The 25,209-nt window shown below is 33.7% G+C and overlaps 1 protein-coding gene across 3 annotated transcripts in view; it reads left to right on the forward strand.

Moving 5' to 3' along the window:
- The window catches only part of Akap10 (A-kinase anchoring protein 10), a 78,580-nt gene that overhangs the window by 13,627 nt on the left and 39,744 nt on the right, over positions 1-25,209 (forward strand). For all 3 annotated transcript variants that reach the window (XM_078042960.1, XM_078042959.1, XM_005340825.5), the window contains 4 exons: positions 3,681-4,238; positions 19,884-19,982; positions 22,863-22,947; positions 23,759-23,882. In XM_078042960.1, the coding sequence (XP_077899086.1) occupies positions 3,681-4,238; positions 19,884-19,982; positions 22,863-22,947; positions 23,759-23,882 (866 nt within the window). The remainder of the gene's footprint in view (positions 1-3,680; positions 4,239-19,883; positions 19,983-22,862; positions 22,948-23,758; positions 23,883-25,209) is intronic.

Consider the following 25,209-nt stretch of genomic DNA (forward strand, 5'->3'; position numbering starts at 1 on the left):
AAGGACTTGAGTACAATATGTGAAACTCCTGTCATAGTGTACTAAACAATGTCATTGGAAGGGACTTTGAAAAAATATATTTAAAGTAGAGCAATGAGTGTTATAGGTGACAACTGTGTTATGTTCCTATAAATATACAAAATGTAAAGCATGACTAGTATAAAAATGAGCAATTTCCAGAAGTATATTTGACCATTAAATACATGAAAAAGATGCCTTACTTCAGTAGTGCTGAGGGAAATCTAAATTAAAATAATGGGTTTAAGCACATTAGCACATATTTAAGGTTTGGTAATTTGAATATTAGTGAAGAAGCAGGGAAATGACCATTCCCTTAGTGATGGTATAAATTGGTGAAAACTCTTTGGAAAGCAGTCTGTTTGATAGTAATTGTCAAAATATAAAGTATTTGTGCCATATAGGCAATGCTTCTTTGTAAAACTTGGCCCTTGGTGATGCTTGCACATATGAACAAAAATGTGTAAGTATGTGTAAAAGTTATTTGTAGTAGTGTTGTTCATGATAGCAAAAAATTAAGAACAACGTATAGATATCTGTTAGGAGAGAAATAATCAAATTTGCTATATCCTGGAATACAGTGTAGCCATTTAAAAGCAGTAACCATTTAAATACAATGTAGCCATTTTAATGTCAGAGAATATCTTAAGAAGCCTTAAAGTGAAAAATGGACACATAGGGGTGCATATAGTAAGATCTCTGTTATGTTAAAATAATTCTCCCCCATAAAGAGATATGTAGGAGATCCTTGTTTTCTGAGTATTTGTTACTCAGACTTCTTCACTTATAAAAATTGCACGTCATAAATAGAAAAAAATTCATAATGAGTTGACTTCTAATGAAATTATTCCCTTTTTTGATATCTCTTTGCTTAATATTTTATATACTCAAAGCCAGGATGCCTAATCTTTCTGGGTTGTACTCAACAATGCACTTCAAACAAATGCTTATTGGTCACAAAATAAAATTATAAGTTTTACTGGACATATTGTTGATGGGAATTTAAGTGGTATAGTCACTCTCAAACAGTGAAACATTTTCTTGTAAAGCTAAACACAGAATTACCATATGACCCAGTACTTGCACTTTTAGAAACTTATCTTAGAGAAATGAAAATTTTATGTTTACATAAAACCTGTACACAAATGTTTATGGCAGCTTACTAGTGATTAAGTGAATGTCCTTCAATAGCTAAATGACCTGGTAAATTCATACCACAGAATACTACTTAAAATAAAATGAAATAATCTATAAACACAACAGGGATGAATTTCAAGGGAATTGTGGTAAAAGGCAAAAGCCGATCACAAAAGGAATGTAACTGAAAGCCTAGCCCTTGTCCCTGATGCCAATCAAATAAGGAGGATAAAATTTTGAGAAAAAGGAAAGAAGTTTTATTTCTTTGCTAGCAAAGGAGAAACACAGGGGATTCCTGTCCGAAAGGCCGTGATTCTGCCCATCAGTAGGAACACAGGGCTTTTAAAGAGGTGATTAAAGGATACATTCTGTATGGCCTCTGTTGAAGTTGTAATTTACTCTTTAATTTGGGAGATAGTCAATTCTGAGATCTTCTGATACCATCCCCAGAGTCTAGATTACTTCATTCCAATGGTGGGTATGTATTCAAGGACAGATAAAGTCTGCCTAGGATAGTGAAAAAAGGTGATCCTGTTTCCCCTAAGATTAGGAGGGGAAGAGAAAGAAACATGTCCATTTTAAAAATCATTTGCAGTGGCAGAGCACCAAGGGCTATATTCAAAGCATAAAGTGGACCACTGTTACAGCAGAAGTACATTTGCATAGCATTCTTGAACTGATAAAATTAAAGAAATTAAGAAATTAGTGACTGCCAGTTAGTGATGGAGGAGGTAAGGAGACTTGGTGAGTATGGTTATGAGTGGGCAGCATGAGGAATCCTTGTGGTGTTGAAACTTTAAATGTCTTGGCAATGGATACATATATCTACACATGATAAAATTACACTAGAACTAAATATACACAAATGAATACAAGTAAAATTGAGGAAATCTGGAATAAAATTGGTGGATTCTATCATTGTCAGTATCTTGGTATAATATTATACTCTTGTTTTCGAAGATATTACTGTGCTGGAAATTAAAAAGTTCAAGGGCTCTTCCTTTCTTTCTCCCTCCCTTCCTTGATTGGGATAGAACCCAGGCCTTGTACATGCTAGCTAAGTAGCTTATTGCTGGGCTACACTCCCAGCCCTTCAAGGGAGTTTTCTATATTATTTCTCACAACTCTGTGTGAATCTATCATTATCTCAGAGTTTAATTAAAAGAAATTTTAAAGTCTTGCAAAATATCAGGATTTCCCTAAATTCATGAAGTGATACTATCAAAGATGGACTTAGTTAACATTGATGGCAAGATAGTCATGAGAAATGATGACACAAGAAGTGCTTCAAAAGAGAAACATTTGAATATCAAAGGATTAAGAAAAGTCCTTTTGAAAAATTAATGAAACCCTCAGCTAATTTTATAAATTTTTATAAATTTATATGACCCTTTACAATCATACTGTGAAGGCCAAAAATTTTTCTCACTTTTTTGGTTACCTTAATAAATGGCTTATGGTTATAATGATAAACTAAATTTAAATATAAAGTAAGAGAAATGTATCTTTTATTAAGTTTTAATTCTTTGAGATAAGATCCCAAAGCCATTATGGAGAATTCATGACACCTTTATAGCTATATCCACATATCCACAATTTTTCTTCAGGACAAGTGCTCACAAGTGGAGTTATTGGATTGAAAAACTTTTGCTATGTTTTTCTAAGTTTTGCGAAGTTTTTCTAACTTGCTAGTTTGCTAAGGCTTTACTGTGTGTTCCTGAATGCTCCCTTGAAAAGTTTTTGCCAGCTAATAGTCTTATCACCAGTGCCTGAGAGTGTTGCTGATGTCCCCATGCCCTTGATAGTGCTTATTTATTTATTTATTTTGAAAAAACATCTTCCAGTTTGAGAGGCAAAATGTCATCTTACATTACTTTTTTTAGTTGTAGATGGACACAATACCTTTATTTTATTTAGTTACTTATTTTTATGTGGTACTGATAATCAAACCCAGTGTCTCACATGAGCTAGGCAAGTGCTCTACCAGCCCTTTCTGGGATTTCAATAAGGTTAAAACTTTTTTTAAAAAATAATTTTATTATCCCTCTTTATTGGTCCTTTTTCTTTGGGATTGGTATCATAAGTTATTCATACCATAAGATTATTTTTTTCTTTTAAGAATTTACATATTCTGGGGCTGGGGTTGTGGCTCAGTTGTAGAGTGCTTGCCTAGCATGGGTGAGGCACTGGGTTCAATTCTCAGTACCGTATATAAATAAAATGTAAAATAAAGGTCCATGGACAACCAAAAAAAAAAAAGGAATTTACATGTTCTGAATTAATACTAAGGAGATAATAAGGATTGAGTAACAAAGTATTTTTCGGTAATTTAAATAGTTTTAGATGGTTGTTTTTTGCATTGTTTAGAAACCAAAATCATAGTATCTATAGTTCATTTATTGTGGTTGCTAGGAAACGAATTTTATTTAAGAATCCTCTGGTATCCTTGTTGCTAAAGGTGATTGAATAATCTTTCTATGTGAAATTATTTGTTACCTAACTGCTGACATTTTTGCTTCTTTTAGGCAGATCTTGTCTGGACTACCAGACTCAGGAGACCAAATCAAGTCTTTCCAAAACCCTTGAACAAGTCTTGCACGACACTGTTGTCCTCCCATATTTCATTCAATTCATGGAACTTCGGAGAATGGAGCATTTGGTTAAATTTTGGTTAGAAGCTGAAAGTTTTCATTCTACAACTTGGTCCCGAATAAGAGCACACAGTCTGAACACAGTGAAGCAGAGCTCTCTGGCTGAGCCTGTATCTCCATCAAAAAAGCATGAAACTACAGCATCTTTTGTAACTGAGTCCCGTGACAAGAGATTGGAGGGTTCTAGCTCAGCCCAATTGCTTATGACTCAATCAGAAGGAATTAGCCTGAATAACAGAACTAACAACACTCAGAATCACTTGCTGCTTTCCCAGGAATGTGACAGTACCCCTTCTCTTCACCTTGAAATGGCCAGAGCAGGAGCTAGTCAAGTTTCCATGGAAACTCAAGAATCCTCCTCCAGACTTATAATAGCCAGTAGAAATAGTCCCTCTTCTCCACTAAAAGAATTGTCAGGAAAACTAATGAAAAGTAAGTATGTGGTTTTCTTGTTTTAATTCACAAAGCAGGGGCTGGGGATGTGGCTCAGTGGTAGCACGCTCGTCTGGCATGCGTGCGGCCCGGGTTCGATCCTCAGCACCACATACCAATAAAGATGTTGTGTCCGCCGAGAACTAAAAAATAAATATTAAAAAAAAAAAAAATTAAAAAAAAAATTCACAAAGCAGAGCTTAAGATGAGAAATAAAAGCATTAGAATAGTATCTTCTTTTCTAACTGCTTGCAAATTTGGAATGATTTGGAAAGTGGAGTAGAATCACATCAGTGTATGAAAAAGGAGCAGGAGGGATATCTAGAGTGACTACTTCCTCTAAGAGTTGGAAATCAAACTATTATCCATAGATTATCCATATAGGCTTATTTTTTCTGTCTCAATCTATTTTACTGCACTTTGCAGATAAAGTTTTTATATATATATATTTTTTTTAATTGTCATCAGGTGCTGACAGGTAATGTATTGAGTTCTGTGCTAAGTGTATATTTGGATTTCATTTAATAGCCACAACATTTATATGAAGTAGGCATTGTTACCTTGTTTTATAAAGGAGAAAATCATGACTCAGCAAGGTTAAGTAACTTGCCGTGGGTTGTACAGTAAGAGAGGAACTGGAATTAAAACCTAGGCATATTGACAACAGCATCCCTTTTCTTTCAATTCTCTTCTCTTAATAGTTTAGAAATTGCACACTCCTTTTCTTTAGTTATCACCTTCTGGAATTCTCATTGCACAGCCTCTGTGTTTTTCTCTTTTCTTTCATCTTATCTGTTTTTTGTTTCTCAAAAGGCTGGTGGTTTCTTCATGGGTTCATTGTTCTCTCTAAATGGGTTCATTGATTGTCTCTAAAGTTGGTTCTTCGTTATTGAGTCAACTTTGGCATGTTATCTTCATTGTAAAATGATTGAATTCTTCATTTCTAGAAACACTTTTATTTTCTTGAAATGTGTTTGCTTGTTTTTCATAGTTTTCTTGTTCCTTTTACCTTCATCCCACCTCTGATCTTGTCTTTCATTTCCTTAAACTTATTAAACATAGGGCTGGAACTGTAGCTTAGTGATAAGAGTGCTTGCCTAGCTTGAGCAAAGCTCTGGGTTTAATACATAGCACCACCAAAAATAAATAACTTTATTGAACATATATTCCACTGTCTATTGCTTTTATGGATCTGATTTAACATTTGTTTCTTCAGATTCATTTTCTTGATGTGGTGATTTCAATGATTTTTAGCTGTGAACTTGTTTCATGAATTACTACCACCTTTTTCTAACCAGCTGAGCTTAACTGACCATCTGTTTCATGAACCTACCAGTGGGCATTCTTTAAGTACTCAGGTGTATTTGCATTTGCTTTTGTCATGCACTTGGAGCTTGGTTCACTACCTTTCTGGTACTATTTAAAATATGTTTATTTGGGTTTTTAAGGCACTAAACCTGGGAGTAGTCTTGTGGTCAGGAATTGTCTAAGAAGATTTTTTTCTTTTTTTCCTCTGGCATCAGAACACTGTTGTGTTCCTCTTAGAGGTCTTTTATTGCCCTCCTGAGTTAATCCACCAAAGATCTTGCCCTTTGAGCTTTTGGCTTTAGACATTCTATTTGTCTAATTTTCCTTGTTTGGGCCCTGGACAGTTGTCCTTTAATGTGAAGGTACTAGATCTTTTTTATCCCTCCCACCCCCTTAAGTGAATGCTTTGTCTTGACTTTTTTCTATCTGAATTTGTACAGGTTGCTATAAAATATAGAAAGCTTTGACTATCTGAAGTTATTTTTTAACAAAACCTAACCTGAACTGCAATGAACTTGTTGCAGAAATATAAATGTGTTTAATTATCGGGTATTGTCCCAGATAGTGCTATATTTTAAACATAGTGTGTCACCCCTATAAAAACCTTAAAACTTCTGAATTTCAAAGTACTACTGGCCCACAGGTAAGGGAACTGTTTTTACTCATTTGTGCCCTTTTTTTAACACAACCTCTGATACACTTCCCTTCCCCTTCCTTTCTTGGCTCGGGCATTGATTCTGGGGGCCCTTGCATGTATTAGGCAAAACACTCTACCACTGATCTATATTCCCAGCCCTCTGCTATACTTTTAAAAGACATTTTGATGGGGCTGGGGATGTGGCTCAAGTGGTAGCGCGCTCGCCTGGCATGCGTGCGGCCTGGGTTCGATCATCAGCACCACATACAAAGAAAGATGTTGTGTCCGCCAAATACTAAAAAATAAATATTAAAAAATTCTCTCTCTCTCTCTTTCTTTAAAAAAAAAGGCATTTTGAGGGAATTCAGTATTGGGATAAGTTTCTTTGAACATATAGTCTGGCATGTTTCTGAAAATGGAAATGTAAGGTTTGTTCCTTTAATTTTCATACGCTTTATTGTTTTTGGAAACAGTCTTTGCTTTGATGGTAATTTATTTCATTTAAAAAATATTGATAGCAATGGTCATTACTTTTTTCCTGTTTCAATTGTTATTTTTAAAATTTGTATATAGTAAATTTGACCTTTTAAAAATATTTACTTGTCTGAATTTTAGCACATGTATAGATTCTTTTAACTATCACCACAGTCAGGACAAAGAAGAGTTCTATCACCTTTGTAGCCAAACCCTTCTCTTCCAAATTTGGCAACCAGTGATCTATTTTCCATCTTTACAATTTCGCCTTTTCCAAAATGTCATATAAGTGAATTTATACAGAATATTAACCTTTGAGGTTTATTTTTATAGTTTATTTTTTTTTAAAGAGAGAGAGAGAGAGCGAGAATCTTAATATTTATTTATTTTTTTAGTTATCGGCGGATACAACATCTTTGTTTGTATGTGGTGCTGAGGATTGAACCCGGGCCGCACGCATGCCAGGCGAGCATGCTACCGCTTGAGCCACATCCCCAGCCCCATATAGTTTATTTCTTTTTATTTCAAGTAGTATTCCTTTGTATTGGTATATTTCATTGGTCTACTGGAATATATTTGGATTGTTTTGCTTGTTGGTAGTTATAAATAGGAACTGCTGTAACCATTTGTGTATAGGTTTTTGTGTAGGCATAGTTTTTATTTCTTTTCTACATAGGGCAAATGTCTGGTAGTGGGTTTGCTAGATTATGTGCTAAGTATATATTTAATTATATATATAAGTCCCTGCTAGACTGTTGTGTAGAAAGTACCATTTTGCATTCTTAGCAGCAATATATGAGTTCTAATTCCTTCATATCCCAACCAGCACTAATATTGTCAATGTTTTGTTTATTGTGTTTTTTAAAACCATTCTAATAGATGTGTAATAGCATCTCATTTTGGTTTTACTCTGCGTTTCCCTGATAGCTAACGTCGAGTATTTTTTTTGTATTTCTTATCCATGTTTTTAGTGAATTATTTAAATATTTCCCATAGTTTATTGGGTTGACTTTTTCATTGTTGAAATTTTAGAGTTATGTATGTATTTTGGATGTAATTTTTATTTTTTTTTAATGTGATTTGCAAATGTTTACTTCCAGGTGAACATTCCAGTTTGACTTTTCATTCTTTTAACAGAGATTTTCCTCAGAGCAGAATGATGATTAAGTCCATCTTACCCACTTTTTCTTTTACAGATGTGCAGAGGTCATGAAGATTTTCTCCCCATGTTTTCTAATAAAAGTATTACAGTTTTTACATTTCACATTTTTATATATGATCCTTTTTGAGTTGATGTTGTATAATTGTGATGGTTTTATGTTTATTTTGACAAATGAATGTCCAGATGTCCAGTTGTTCCAACATCATTTATTGAAAAGAATACCCTACTCCATCAGATTGCCATTGTATCTTGGCCACATTGGTGTAGGCCTCTGAGTCCTCCAACTTTCTTCTTCTTTTTTTCTAAAATTATTTTGGCTGTTCTAATAATCCCCATTATAAATTTTAGAATTATATTGTCTACATCTACAAAAAAAAAAAGACCCTTCTGGAATTTTATTAAAATTGTGTTCAATTTATAAATTAGTTTGGGAAGAATTGACGTGTTAATTATGTCAAGTTTTACAATCCATTAACATGGTATGTATATCCATTTACCTGGGCCTCTGGCTTCTTTTCATCAGTTTTATATAATTTCAACATATGGATCCTTCATACTTTGTTAGAATTATATCTTAAGTATTTCTCTTTTTTTTCCTTTTGATGCTGTTGTGAATAATAGTGCTTTAAAAATTGTGTTTTAAAATTTTCATGGCTTGCATATAAAACAATTGTTTTTTTATATTGATTTTGTATTCTGTGACTTACTAAACTATTATTCCTAGGAACTTTTTTGTAGGTTTCTTGAGATTTTTCTATATAAATAATCATGTGGTCTATCAATAGGAATAGGGAATTTTATTTCTTCATTTCCAATTTGTTTCTTCTTCTCTCTTTCAGCCTTGTTCTCCTGTCTTATTGCACTAGCTAAGACATCTATTACAGTGTTGATTAGGAATGGTGAAGCATTCTGTTTTTCTCATTAAGTCTGAGGTTAGCTGTAAGTTTTTTTATAAATGCCCTTTATCAGTTTGATAAACTTCCCTTCTTGTGCTAGTTTGCTGAAAGTTATTGTTGTTTTGAATCATAAATGGGTGTTGAATTTTGTCAGATACTTTTTTTCTGTGTTATTTGATAGGACTGGTTTCCTTTTGTCTGTTAATATATTGGATTATATTGATTGGTTTTTGAATATTGGATCAGTGTTGTATTCTCAGAATAAACTTCACTTGCTTGTGCTATATTTTTATTTGTTGCTGGATTTGACTTCCCTTTTTTTTTTTTTTTTTTTTACATTTTTGTAACTTTGTCTTGTATTGCTTTTATCTGGTTTGGGTATGTCAGATTTAGTTGGTTGATGATGGTATTCAGTTTTTCTATATCCTTGCAGATATTTTGTTTGCGATCATATTACTCTATTACTGAGAGAAGGTAGAAGTGTGTTGACGTCTCCAACTATAATTGTGAGTTTTTCCAGTTCTTTTTATTTTTATTGTTGTTGTTGTTGTTGTTGTTATTATTATTATTGTGGATTGAACCTAGGGGCACTTTACCAGCAAGCTACATCCCCAGCCCTTTTTACTTTTTGAGACAGGGTCTCACCAAGTTGCTTAGGGCTTTGCTAATTTGCTGAGGCTGGCTTCGAACTTGTAATCTTCCTGCCTCAGCCTTCTGAGTGGCTGATTACAGGTATGTGCCATTGCATCTGGTTCCAGTTCTTCTAATTCAGTCTGGTTTTGTTTTATATATTTTTGAGGCCCTATTGTAAGGTATATACACATTTAGAATTATTTACTTTCTTCGTGAATTACCTCTTTTTATCATTGTATATACTTTTCTTTATCTAAGTCATGGTATACGTTCTTCTTTTTTGTTAATATTTTTTTAGTTGTCGATGGACCTTTATTATATTTTATTCATATGTAGTGCTGATAATTGAACCTAGTGCCTCACACATGCTAGGCAAGCACTCTATCACTGAGCTATAATCCCAGCCCTGTATATACTCTTCTTTATAGTAACATTGCTTGTTCTGAGATCAGAAATATATGTTGTCTGATTTATATAGATAATCCAACTTTCATTTGATTAGTGTTTATATATCTTTTCTCATTTCCTTACTTGGGGCTGTCTTTACAATTTTTATTTGAAGTGCGTTTCTTGTGGGTAACATATAGTTGGATCATGTTACTTCACCCATTCTGACAATCTCTGTGGGGGTTTTTTGTTTGTAAATTTAATTAGTACAGATTTTAATGTAATTCTTTAAGTTAAATAATTACTGCAATGTGATTATAATATAATATGTAAGCAAAATTATTGGTATTGGTTAATATAATTTTATTATGATCATAGTAAATATAACATGTTTGAATTCATGTCTACCTATTTGTTTGTTCCTTGTTTTCTATTCCTTGATTTCTCCTTTTCTGCTTTCTTTTGGATTCTTTGAAATTTTTTAGTTTATTGAGTTCTTTTTTCTTTTTTTATAATATTAGGAATTGAACTTAGGGCCTTTTACCATTGAGCTGCATATCCAGCCCTTTTTATTTTTTTTATTTTGAGGCAGTCTTGCTAAATTGCTCAGGGCCTCATTAAGTTGCTGAGGCTGGCCTCAAATTTGAGATCCTTCTACTTCAGCCTCCAGAGTCACTGAAGTTCAGGTATACACCACTGCACCAGGGTGTTTTTGAGTTCTTCTTTGTGTAGATTTTTTGTTGCTTTGCATACTTTTTACAGTATACTTAAAATCAATATTCTGTGACTCCAATGGAATGTAGAAACTTACCATCATATAGATTTCTTTATATTCCTACTTATATTTTGTAATTGTCAACTGTACATTGAAAGCCTTTCAGAAATGTTGTAATTTTTGCTTTCAGTTGTCATACATGGTTTAAAGAACCTAGGAGAAAAATGGTCATCTTCTATTTACCCAGTTATTTGCTGTATATGTTGTTGTTCCTTTATCTTTGAAGTTCAGTTATCGTTTCATCATCTCAAGAATTTCCTATATCATTTCTTTTCTTTTTTGGTACTGGGGATTTTACCCAGGGGCACTCAACCATTGAGCCACATCCCCAGCCCTTTTTATTCATTTATTTTTTTTATTTTGAGACAGAGTCTCCATAAATTGTTTAGGTTAGTTTTGAACTTGAAATCCTCTTACCTCAGCCTCCTGTACTGCTAGGATTATAGGCATGTACCACCATGACTGGCCCCTTGCTTTCATTCTTGAAATAATTTTCATTTGGTAGAGAATTCTGTGTTGGTGGGGGTTTTTTTTCTTTTTTAACCACTTTAAAAAATTGTTTCTTTGTTTTCTGGCCTGCATGGTTACTGGTGATTATTTTGCTACATCTTGGAATCATTATTACTATGTATTTAACACATTGCTTTTAAGTTTTTTTTTTCCTCTTTAGTTTTTAGCAATTGGGTTATGGTATTTAAAAATGGATCTGAATTTCTTTGTTTTTCTTCCTACTTGAGGGTTACTAAGCTTCACATTTGTATAAGTTTGGGGGATTTGGGGAGTTTTCAGCCATTCATTCTTTAAAAATTGGCACTATAGTGTTTGTCCACTTCTAGAACTCTGATGATCCTAATGTTAGAGCTTTGTTATTGTTCTACAGGTTCCTGAGGCTGTATTTACTTTTTTCTATTCTTTTTTTTACCCCCTTCCAACTTTGTAACTTTTTATTCAGTTATCCTCAAATTCACTGATTCTTTTCTCTGTCATTTCCATTCTGTTATTGGGTCTTTGTTTTCTTTAAAAACAATTTTTTTTTTAGTTGTATATGGACACAGTACCTTTATTTTTATGCTGTGCTGGGGATTGATCTCTGCCTCACACATGCATACTACCTCTGATTGCAACCCCAGTCCTCCCTCTATTTTGTTTTCTTTTTTCCTTTCTTTTTTTTTTTTTGTTGAGATGGGGGTCTTTGTTGTTTAGTGATCCTCCTACTTCAGTCTCCCAATAAAGTAGGACTACGGGTTGATACAACTGTACCCAGCTTGCCTAGTATTTATCAGTTAATTTTTTTTTAAAGTGTATTAACTAACTGCTGGGCATGGTGGTACAACTACAACAGTAATTCCAGCCGCTCAAATGTCTGAGGCAGGAGAATCTTCGGTTCAAAGCCAGCCTCAGCAACTTAGTGAAGCCCTAAGCAACTCTGTGAGACCCTATCTCTAAATAACATAGAATAAAGGGCTGGGGATGTAACTCAGTGGTTAAGTGCCCATGAGTTCAATATCTGGTACCAAAACAAAAACAAAAATCAAAACAGTGTATTGACTTTTACATTTTAAATGTTTATTAATGTTTTAAAATTTATTACTGTCCTTCTATCCTTAATATGCGAAAACTTAAGTTTTCTGGATCCAAAAGAGAAGCATAACCAAGTTTTATGTTTCTGAACTTATATTTATTTATTTATTTATTTTTAATATTTTATTTACATTTTAGTTTTCGGCAGACATAACATCTTTGTTTGTATGTGGTGCTGAGGATCGAACCTGGGCTGCACCCATGCCATGGGAACGCGTTACCGCTTGAGCCACATCCCCAGCCCCTGAACTTATAAGGGTATCAAAACTTTTTTCAGTAGTTTTAATGCCCTGGAACATAAATATGCTTAAATATCTATATAAATTCTTACTGTATTTATCTAGAATTAGCAGATATTTTTGATAATGGAAAAGCAAGGATTTAGAAATTTCCATATTATATTTTTAAAAATTTTTACAGATGTTTTTTGTAAATCAGAAGTCTTTGTTTTGCCTGCATAATTTGTTTGTACTAGCTATGCAATAAATATTTGCTAAAAGAATGGGGTTAGTTCAGATTGTTTTAGATCTGGTGAATGGGAAACAGTTACCTCAGGTCTTCACAAATGGTGTCTTTCATCAAGCCTTGTGTTATAGACAGGATAAATTTACAAGCAAAATAACTCCCCTTCCCAGAAATATTTCTTCACATAAATTTTTAATCATGGAGACAGCACTGAGCTTTAGTCCTGACCTTGATACTTTCTTTTCTTTTCCCCTGTGAATTCTTTTTTTGATTTTTTTTTTTAAGTTGTAGTTGGACACAATACATTTATTTATTTATTTATTTATTTATGTATGTTTGTGGGTGCTGAGGATGGAACCCAGCTAGCGAGCACTCTACCACTAAGCCGGCCCCAATGAATTCTTTTTTTAATAACACGAGTACTTTTTAAAATTGACGAGTACAAGTTATATATAGTTATGGTTTAGAACAATGTTTTCAGGGGCTATAGTTGTAGCTCAGTGGTAGAGTACTTAACTCTGGCATGTGTGAGGTATATGTATATTTAATTGTTTAATCTTCCTGATGTAGCAATGATTATGAGATAAATACATAGACATATGATTGTAGGATCATACAATAGTCCATTTTTATTTTTTTGAGAAACCTCCATATTATTTTTCTTAGCAGCTGCACCATTTTACATTTCCACTAACAGTGTACAGGGGTTCCCACTTTTCCATATTCTTGTCACTACTTGTTATCTTTTGGCTTTTTTGTAATGGTCATCCTAACAGGTGTGAGATGATATTTCACTGTAATTTTGACTTATATTTCCCTGATGCTACTGATATTGAGCATTTTTTTTTCATTTTCAAAAGAAGGCATTTGAGGCAGGTACTGTTGCATACACCTGTAAATCTTAGTTACTTAGGAGACTAAGGAAGGAGGATCACAAGTTCAAGACCAACCTGAACAATTTCACAATACCCTGTCTAGAAACAGAATTTTTTTGAAAATATCCGGAGGATATAGGTCAGTAGTAGAATACTTGCCTTAGCATGTTCAATCCTCAGTACCCCATTTTGTCTTCATAGGAGAAATGTCTTTTCAATTCCTTTGTCTTTAAATTGAGTGATTTTTTTTTTTTTTTTGCTATTGAGTTGTAGGATTTCCTTTTATATTTTTTTTTTTAGAGACAGAGAGCGAGAGAGAGAGAGGGAGAGGGAGAATTTTAATATTTATTTTTTTTAGTTATTGGCGGACACAACATCTTTGTTTGTATGTGGTGCTGAGAATTGAATCCGGGCTGCACGCATGCCAGGCGAGCGCGCTACTGCTTGAGCCACATCCCCAGCCCTCCTTTTATATTTTGGATATTAATTATATTTTGAATATTAATTCAGATATATGGTTTTTAAATATTTTCTCTCATTCCATAGTTTTCTTTTCTCAGTTTTGTTTTCTTTGCTGTGCAGAAGTTTTTTAGTTCACCATAATCTCACTTGTTTTTGTGTTTGATGCCTATACTTTTTAGGTTAAATCCAAGAAAGCATTTCCTAATCCAGTGTTATGAAACTTTTTCACCTTATATTTTGTTTTAGGAATTTTATAATTTGAGTCATATCTTTCATTGTTTTGAATTAATTTTGGTATAGGGTATAAGGTAAAAGATCCAGCTTCACTCTTTTGCATGTGGATTTCTAGGTTTGCCAGCACTGTTTGTTGAAGATGGTATTCTTTCCCTATTTTGTGTTTTTGGTATGGTTATCAAATCATTTAGTGTCGCATGCCTGTAATCCCAGCAATTTGAGAGGCTGAGGATTGTGAGTTCAAAGCCAGCCTCAGCAACAGCAAAAGGCTAAGCAATTCAGTGAGACCCTGTCTCTAAATAAAAAATACAAAATAGAGCTGGGGTATCTCAGTGGTTGAGTGTCCCTGAGTTCAATCTTGGGTACCATAAATAAATGAGTGAATGAATGAATGAATGAATGAATGAATGAATGAATAAAAAATCAATTAACTGGGCTGGGGTTGTAGATAAGGGGTAGAGTGCTTGCTTAGCATATGTGAGGCCCTGTGTTTCATCCTCAGCACCACATAAAAACAAATAAAACAAAGATATTGTATCCATCTACAACTAAAAAAACCAGCTGCATGACTTTATTTCCCTGCTTTTTATTATGTTGCATTGGTCTGTTTATTTATGTAAGTATCATTGTTTTAATTATTGTTGCTTTGTCATAAATTTTGAAATCATAATGATACCTCCACATTTGTTCTTTTTATTTATTTATTTTTTAGTTGTAATTGGACACAATACCTTTATTTCACTTATTTATTTTTTATGTGATTGCTGAGGATCAAACCCAGGGTCTGGCACTTGCAAGGCAAGCGCTCTCCCGCTGAGCCACAACCCCAGCCCCAGATTTGTTCTTTTTAAAGTCCTTTTTACTTCTAAGTCTGTTTAGATTTTTTTTTATTTCTTAATGATTTAGTCTTGATAGGCTTTATATGTCTAGGAATTTGTCCATTTCTTCTTGGTTATCTGATTGTTAGTGTGTAGTTGTTCAGAATAGTCTCTTATGACCCTTTTTGTTTTCTTTCTTTCTTTCTTTTTTTTTTTTTGAGAGAGAGAGAATTTTTAAAATATTTATTTATTTTTTAGTTTTCAGCAGACCCAACATCTTTGTTTGTATGTGATGCTGAGGATCAAACTCGGGCTGCACGCATGCCAGGCGAGCACGCTACCACTTGAGCCACATCCCTACCCTTTTTGATTTCTATGGTATCAGTTGCAATCAATGTCTCCTCTTTCATTTCTGATTTTATTAGCATGCCCCCTCCCCACTTTTTAACCTAGCTTAAGGGTTTGTCACATTTTTTATCTTTTCAAAAACACAAATCTTAGCTTCATTGATTCCCCCCCCCCCCTATTTTCTCTGTTTTGTTCATTTCTGCTCTAATCTTCATTATTTCCTTCCTTCCTGCTAACCTTGGGCTTAGTTTATTCTTCTTTTTCTAATTTCTTGAGATATAAAACTAGGTTGTTATTTCCTTTTAGTACTACTTTTGCAATATCTCAAAAAAGTTTTAGTATGTTGAATTTTCACTTATCTCAAGATATTTTTTGATTTCCCTTTTGATTTGTTCTTTGACTCATCATTGTTCAAGAGTATGTTGTTTAATTTTGACATATTTTTGAATTTTGAAGTTTTCCTTCAGTTGTTGATTTCTAGTTTCATTCCATTGTGTTTAGAAAATATACTTGCTATGACTTTATTCTCCATAAATTCATTAAGACTTGTTTTGTGACCTAACAGGTCTACCCTGGGGAATCTTCTATTAAGCTTGAGAAGAATATATATATATATTGTTATATCTAGTTGTTTGGATGTTCAAGTCTTCTGTTCCCTTACTATTTTCTTTTTTTTTTTTTTAAGAGAGAGTGAGAGAGGAGAGAGAGAGAGAGAGAGAGAATTTTTTTTTTAATATTTATTTTTTAGTTCTCAGTGGACACAACATCTTTGTTGGTATGTGGTGCTGAGGATCGAACCCGGGCCGCACGCATGCCAGGCGAGCGTGCTACCGCTTGAGCCACATCCCCAGCCCCTCCCTTACTATTTTCTTTGTCTTTGATTCTATTCATTATTGAAAGTAGGGTATTAAAGTATTCTATTATTATTATGTTGCTGTTTCTCTCCTCAGTTCTATCAGTGTTTGCTATATATATTTAAATGATTTGATTTTTGGATACATATTTGTCTCAAGTGAATTTGGTCTGACTAAATAAAGACATAGACACAGAAAGTACCTTTTCTTTTTCTTTTATTTATTTATTTATTTATTTATTATCAGTGAAGGCTCCTCAGCCACAGCTCCCATAAGGGGGGCAAAGCAGGCAAGAAAGAGAGGGAGCATGCCTGAAAACCAGGTTTTTTTGTGAGTGAGGGGAGAAGCCATTCATATGAGTCAAGGGGTAGTATTACAACAAACAAGTGGGTGTAATCCAACCCCATTGGGTGATGCCCACTCCTGGAGCTGTACCTCTTATCCACGTGGAGGTAAAGTCCAAATTGTATTGTGGGGTGCAGTACCTATTCAGTACCTCTTAGGACTTAAGTGAGTGCATAGCACCTGTCCAGAGCGGCTTCCAACATTTATTTATAATTGTTATATCTTCCTGATGGTTCTTTGTGATGGAGTTAAAATCTATTTTGTCTGATACACATGTGACTCTTAGTTACCATTTGCATATTGTCTTCTTCCAGCTATGTAGAGTATTGTCTTCTATTCCTTCACTTTCAGCCTGTGAGTATCCTTAAATCTGAAAAATTAAGACAACATATATTTGGGTCTTCTTTTTTATTTATTTTATTTATATATTTAAAAAAATTTTTTTTTAGATGTTGATGGACCTTTATTTTATTCACTTATTTATACGTGGTGCTGAGAATCGAACCCAGTGCCTCACACATGTGAGGCAAGTGCTCTACCACTGAGCCACAATCCCAGCCCCTGGGTCTTCTTTTTTAAACCAGTCAGCCACTCTTTGTCTTTTGGCTAGAGAATTTAATCCTTTTACATTTAATGTAATTTTTTTAAAAAAATATGTGGTGCTGAGTATCGAACCCAATGCCTCACACATGCTAGGCAAGCGTTCTATCACTGACCCACAATCCCAGCCCCTAATGTAATTGTTAATAGGGTAAGATTTAACTTCCATTTGTTAGTTGTTTTCCATGTTGTAGTGCCTTTGCTCCATTTTCCCTATCTTCCTTTGTATTTTATTGATTTTGTGAATGTGTGTGCATGCTTGCATGAATGTGCAAATGTGCATTGGCATGCTTTTATCTTTTCCCATTTTTCTTTATTTTTCGTTTGCCATGAGACTTACGTAAAACATCTTGTAACAGTCTATTTTAAGCTGGAAACAATTGCAAACACATATAAAACCTATATTTTTACTCCCCATTCCCATACTTTCTTGATTCAAATAAGATTTTTCTTTATTGTACATACCTTTTTTTTTCCTATAAAAATGGGAATACTAGCTGGATGTGGTGGCACATACTTATAGTCCCTGCAACTCAGGAGGCTGAGGCAGGAGGATGTAAGTTCAAGGACAGCCTAAGCAATTTAGTGAGAACTGGTCTCAAAGTAAAAATTAAAAAGAGCTAGGAATGTAGCTCAGAGATAAAGTGCCTCTCAGGTCCATCTGCACCCCCAAAAAAGTCAGGGAGTAGGGATGCATAATAATCTATTTAGCTTACGTCGGGGATTCTTGAAATGTAGTTTGTATACCTGTAGGGATTCCCTAACATTTAAGCAGGTCTGTGAGGTCAAAACTGTTTTCACAGTTCTAAGATTTGTTATTTGTCTTTTTCACTGTGTTGACATTAGTAATGGTGGTACAAGAGACATAGTGGGGAAAATGTACTGGCTTTAGACAGACTTGTACTAGTAAGTTGGTATATTCTTTTTTTTTAAATTCTTTTTTTTTAAACATATTTCTTTTAGTTGTCAATGGAACTTTATTTTTATTTATTTATATGTGGTACTGAGAATCGAACCCAGTGCCTCACACATGCTGGGCAAGCACTCTACCACTGAGCCACAACCCCAGCTCCAGTTGGTATATTCTTTACTGCTCTTATTTCTGGTGAAACTAAATGCTAGTTTTACTTAAGGATGTCTTTGGGGTAATAAAGAATTACTTTTATTAAATAAGCTAAACCTTTGAGTCCACAGTAATTTCTTTTTAATATGTGTAATGAGGTAGAAATTATGTGTAAAGCTCTTTATACTAAAGTACACTAGTTGGCTTAAAAAAACACACATGAGCAATTGATTGTGATTTGAGCTCAATTAGCTCAAATCAACTAATATATATATTAGTTGTAGATGGATACAATATCTATATTTATTTATTGTTATATGTTGTTGAGGATTGAATTTAGTGCCTCACATGTGCTAGGCAAGCACTCTACCACTGAGCTACAACCCCAGCCATAGACTATCACTTTTACTACAAAGAATGAACACTGACAAACTATGGCAGACATTTGTTTGGAAACTAATAAAGTGAGCCTATCACTTCAAGGAAAACACTGCATTTGTTGCCCAGTGCTAAAATTTAAACTTTTCAAATTAAAATAAGAATTTTGGAAAACTTCTAAATACCATCATGTGCATTGAAAGTTTTAAAGGGTTTTCCAATAAGATCATTGGTGAAATTAATGATGGTTTTAGATTTACATAAACCTATAAAGATCTGTATAAATCAGAATACCAGTATTTTCTGAAGTAGTGGAAAACATGATTTTTATAAAATCATTCATAAATAAGAGAACAGAAACTAGGACTGTAGATTTTACTGTAACAATATGAAAACTTCATTGACATGGTTTTAGGTTCTACATTCTAACCTTTTAGAACTACCACACATTTTGTTGAAATATTAAAGAATATATCCACAGTTATCTCAAAAAACCATTCAAATTCTATTTTTCCCAATTACACGTCTGATGTTCTTAATATCTATTTTAATCAAAGCAGCGTGGCATAAGGTTGAATGCCAAAGCATATATGAGAATCCAAATTTAGAGTTGCGAAAGTGTAAAACAGTGCCTTCATCCCACCAATTTTTTTATTTTGAAAATAGCTATTTTTCATAAAAATGTTCATGTTGAACACAAAAGATTTAAGTGTTGATTTTAACTTAATTTTTTTCATTCTTAGTTTTTCTAATACCTTAATATTTATAAACGAACCATACATAAGTAGAAGTTCTTTAGGATTCTCATTTTCTTTCTTCTATTTCTTTTTTTTCTGGGTGATGCTGACCTCCTGCCTCTGTTTCCTTGCCTCACTTATGCTAGGCAGGTTCTCTACCACTGAGCTACAACCCCAGCCCACTAGCTCCTGTTTTTAAGGTTATAAAGAAATCCTGAGATTTAAAAGTTCGAGATTTGTTGTTTAACCTTCCAAGTTTGTTGAAAGTCAAAGAGATGGTATTCATGTATGTGAAATAATTGGTAAAACATTTAAATATAGATTTATAAAAGTTTTGCATTTTATATTGTTGTGCAAGTCTTTCAAGTTGGGAGAATGTACATTAAAAAAAAATTGCTATTAATAATGAAGTTTGTTATCTCATAAGGTGACTGGAGAGAATTCACATATAAATCTTCTGCTCCCAAACTAAAGAAAAGGTAGCCTTACAATGGAAGTTTCTCTTGTAACAAAAGAACACAATAAGCCAAATCCTGCTATTCTTGAATATAGTCCATTGCTATGGTCCAAGTTGCTTTTCAGTTTTGAACTTTGTCCCCTTCTTCCCTTGTAGGTATAGAACAAGATGCAGTAAATACTTTTACCAAATATATATCTCCTGATGCTGCTAAGCCAATACCAATTTCAGAAGCAATGAGAAATGACATCATAGGTAAGTAGTGCTTGAAGTTATAATAAAAAAAAAACTGACTATTTTTGATTATTGACCAAGAGAGTTTTTGTCTTTTTTTTTTTTTTTTTTTTTTAGTGCTAGAGGTTAAACCTAGGGCCTTGTACATGCTAGGCAAACACTCTACCACTAAGCTTTATCCCTTACACTTTTTTAATTTTGAGACAAGATCTCACTAAGTTGTTCAGGCTGTCCTCAAACTTCTTATCCTCCTGTCTTGGCTTCCCAAGTAGTTGAGATTACAGGCATGTGCCACTATGCTCAGCTAAGAGATTTGTTTTTTTCTTTTTTTTGGGAGAATTTTTAATGAACATTAAATATCCTAACATACTTCCCTTCCTAGTCTGTGTTCTTAGTACTTTCTTATATCTGTTACATAGATGTATAGGTCACTTAAAAAGTTGCTTTCCTATATGTGGACCTGAATTCCTAGATTTTAACCTGAATAACAACAAAAGCAAGAACAATAATAACATATTTATTAGTACAATGTCCAGATGATAAGCTAAGGACTTCCCATAGATAAATTCATTTTAACTTCTATAGAACCTTGTTGGATAAGTAGCTATTATTTTATGAATGAGGAAACTGAAGTAGAGAAACATTAACTACATTGTTCAAAGCAACATCTCACAGTCAGAATTTGAGATTAGACTATACCCTAATTGGTAGTGTTTTCATACTTAGGTTGGAACCAGCTTTCTCTTATGCCCTCTTGCCCCTGCCAAAAAAAAAAAAAAAAGGCTAGAATAGAAAATTCAAAGCCTTTCCCGTAGTAAGGGCAAAGATTTCAGGAATTTTTTTTCCATCATACATGCATATATGTATGTATAGATAATACTGAATGAACAACTTCTCTGGAGATCTTAGTAAAAAAAAGTTTGGAAGCTTTTACTGTGTTTCATCAGGATGACCTATATTCACAGAAAAAAAATTGGTTCATTTATTCATCAGCAAATATATTCCAATAAGTTCTAGTACTAAATTTTGTTATTTTTATTCACCTCAAACTTAGTACTTGTGATTTATGAAATAAAGTACCTTACTCCTAGTAGGTTATTCTAGTATGGGGCTTCTTCATTCCTTTCTGTGAGTACTTTGAACTCACTTATTATGGATGAAGCATGACCCCTTTCAGGCTCAGCTGTGGTTCTTAAATTAGCCCACCATACTTTCCAGTGAACACCTGTTGGCTATTTTGGGGTACATGAAATGATGCCCCTGTTTTCCTTTTTCTTCCATGCAAACACCTAAAACATAGATTTGTTGATGCTGGTTGGTTGTCTCCATCGTATTTTGAGGGTTGTGGAATACTAGTTCATCTACTTTTGTTGACTGATCGTGTTATGGGATTTTGGTTTTCTGTGGCAGTGGATTGAACCTGGGGCATAGCTGAATTGCCCCAGCTCTTCTCAATATTGAATCCTTCTACCTTGGCTTCCCTGGTAGCTGGGATTATTGGCATGGGCCATCATACCCAGTGGATTTTGAGTTTTCTACATAGTTGGAATTTGTTGCTACCATCTTCTAGACTTTCCTGGACCATCTTTTCTTAGTAATACAATTGGGGTGAGGTTGGCTAAAAGTTCCAATTCTCTAATCCATGCCTTGATCTTTTTTGGTGACTAGTCCTCATCCTGAGGCTCTACCAGTCATCTCATTAGCACATTAAAAACAAAACAAAACAACTTTTTATCACTGAGAAGACTTCCAAGAATTTTAGGAAGTACATGTTAGGAAAGTGGACAAAGACCATGTACATATTTCACATTGTCACAGCTAGGTGTTGTCTAGGAGAAAGTGGGAGTAAATGGATCAGTGGACCAGGAAACTATAATACAATCTGATTCTTGTGGGGTTTTTTGTTTGTTTGTTTGTTTGTTTGTTTGTTTCATTAAAGTCCATCTAACAGCTTGAACTCAGAGTGAGACCTCATGGTTGTTTGTCTAACAGCCAACTAAATAGCTTCATTTATTTGCAGCTGTTTAGGCAGTTCCATTTGTGTTGTAAATTTTCCACCCATAACTTTTTTATTTTTTGCAGGGGATCCTGGGGATTGAACCCAGGGCCTCATAGGTGCTTGGCAAGTACTTTACCACTGAATTTATACCCCCAGCCCAACCAGTAACATTTTGACAAACTTCTTTATAAGTAAATGTTTTTAACAAATCCTTAATTCTTCAGGTTTCAATCCTAGGAATACAATTGCCAATTGAAAGAGTATGTTCATTTTTAACACTTAAGTTGGAAACTGCCAAGCTGCCCTTTAAAAGATATGTCAATTTATATTTCCACTAACACTTATTGTAGTTTTCCCATGCTCTTCATCAAGTATATTAAAAAAGTACATTATTAAACATAAATATTAACATCAAACATTATTAAACAAGTACACTTATGTATTGTTAAAATTATGCTGCTTTATTAAACAAAAGTATAATGCCTTCTTATTCTAATTTGTATTATTTAGTGATCATGTATATCTTTTCATATTTGTTGACCATTTTATGTTAGTTCTTTTGAGTTGTTAGTTCTTTGCTTGTTTTCTTTTGGGCTTTTCTTACTAGTTTGCATGGTTTGATAAATTAATGATAGTAATCTCCTAACTATCATATGCTACAGATTTTGTCTTTTTATTTTGTTTTTGAGGGTGTTTGTATAAAAATGTTATGTTATTAAATCTTGATTGCTGCTTTTATATAATGTATATCGCAAAAGACTTTTTCAAGCTGTTATCTGTGTTTTCTTTTAATTCTCTTTAAACCTCACTTATATGTCCTTATTGTTATTTCCCAATTTGATTAACGAATGGGTATAGTTTGAATTTAGTGGAAGCTTGACTCTTTACTGTTTCTTTTACAGCAAAGATTTGTGGCGAAGATGGACAGGTGGATCCCAACTGCTTTGTTTTGGCACAGGCCATAGTCTTTAGTGCAATGGAGCAAGAGTAAGCTAGTTTTGTATTTTCACATTTTGCATTCTTGGGAATTTGGGTTCAGTGTTAAAAATGGACTTCACTCAACTAAAAACAAAGTATCTTTGAGGATTTAAATAATTTGGATATGTGTAAAGTTATACAAGCACATTCTAAAACTCTTGGTTAATAGTTTTTTTTAAAATATAAATAATTTAGATTCCAATTAAAACAAAACAATTTTTTCTTTTAATGTTAATATTGCCTAAGTTAAAAGAATTTGTTTTTAGTTCTGAAGTCATTTTGGAGGTGATTGAGGTTAATGTGTGACTATTCAAATTGGTTTATTTATTTAAGTGATACATGTCTTCAGATGGATATCCTAATTTTTTAGTTATGTTTTTTATTTAGTGTGTGCTGTATAACTAAATCCACATAGATTTGTTGAAATGGCCTCAGGGCTTTTTAAAATGCCCTTAAAAAATCTTTTCTACTCATTTCTTTCATTCAGCATTTATTAAATGCTCTATGCAAGGCATGGTTAGGTATAGTACCTGCCTCAAAGGAAGTTAACAGCCTAATAAAAGAAACAGGGCATGTTCTTTGATTATTGTAATACAAAGTACCATGTGTGTTAAATATTACAGGAGGGTTACAAAGTCTTGAGAGGTAGGAGAGAGTACATAAAGGTAAAGGAATCAGGAAGAGCACCGTGGGAAGTGAGGTAGCCTTGACCCAGGCCTTTCACATACCATAGGGACAGTATGGAAAGAGTCTTGTTTTTCCCAATTAAGCTCTTTCCTTGGGTGTTCCCTCAAATTTTCCCTTTTTTGTCCGTGTGCAGGCACTTTAGTGAGTTTCTGCGAAGTCACCATTTCTGTAAATACCAGATTGAAGTGCTGACCAGTGGAACTGTTTACCTGGCTGACATTCTCTTCTGTGAGTCAGCTCTCTTTTATTTCTCTGAGGTAAATTCTGCATTTCTTTTTACACTCTACTAGAGCATTCCAGCCTCTGAACTATAAAATGCTGGGGCCCCATCTATAGAAAATGACATAGAAGATATAAGTCATTTCCAAAGATGTATTATTGTATTGTTTTTTTTATCTAATGACAAGAGTACTTTGATGGCATATTCATCAGAGAACATGAAAATTCCATTCAAAAATAAAAAGTTTCAGTGTAAAATAACTCTAATTTTGAAAACCTAATTAAGCCATTGCTTATGAGAATGCATGTTTTTAATTATTTGAAACTATTTTAAAGCCATAGAATTTTTTGACAGATTATATTAGCTCATGAATATGAGAATATTTTTGAAAAGTTTAAAATGTATTACAGATAGAAGAGATTGAGTGTAAGGTTTTGGTCACACTGATTAATGCATTAAGTGTACAGCCATCAGTAATTATTGTCATTTTTTAAAAGTCTCTTATGTACCAAATAAAGCTATAGAATTTGATACTGAATTCCAGTGCATAAATAATTGGAGTCCCAACTTCTGAAGAAAGAAAAGTAGTAAAATTTTTCCTATGCTCATCATTTTTACTTAAGCTGCTTGATAGGATTACATAGTGAAGCATTTACAAAATCAATAAGTATACTAATCTCTTTGAGGCATGGTTTTGTTTAATAGCATTTATTAGGTTTCAGCAAATGGAATTATTTTGTTGCAAAGGAAGTGACTATTAAGAGGATTCCCAATCTCACAAAATGTAATCTGGACACTTGGATTCTCTTTTGCCAGAATACTCAGTTGATTTGCTTTCACACCCTTTCTTTGCTATAACTTAAATCAGTATTTGTTCAGGTTAATATATTCTTATGGAATGATGGAAATGATCAAGTGTAAAAGATTTGGTTTGATTTTCTTACTTTTTTTTTTTCTTTTTGTATCAGAGATTGAACCTAGGGGTGCTTAACTACTTAGTTACCTCCCCAGCCCTTGTTTTAAATATTTTATTTAGAGGCAGGGTCTCATTGAATTGCCTAGAGCCTCCCTAAATTGCTGAGGTTGACTTTGAACTCATGAGCCTCCTGCCTCAGCCTCCCTACCTCTGGGATTATAGGTGTGTGCCACTGCACCCAACTACTCTTTGTATTTTTGATGGTGGGAACTACTAATCCAATTTAGTGTAATTTTTACTCCAGTTCACTAAATTTTGCATCTATCTGTGTGGTGGGTTTTTTTTGTTGTTGTTGTTCATTTGGGTGTTCTGCCCTTGCCAAGAATATTTTACAACTTCTCTATCTCAAATGACTGTGTGCCCTATTGCTAACTGATGTTAAGTAAAA

The sequence above is a fragment of the Ictidomys tridecemlineatus genome, chromosome 3 (genome assembly GCF_052094955.1).
Source record: "Ictidomys tridecemlineatus isolate mIctTri1 chromosome 3, mIctTri1.hap1, whole genome shotgun sequence".
Classification (NCBI taxonomy): Eukaryota; Metazoa; Chordata; class Mammalia; order Rodentia; family Sciuridae; genus Ictidomys; species Ictidomys tridecemlineatus.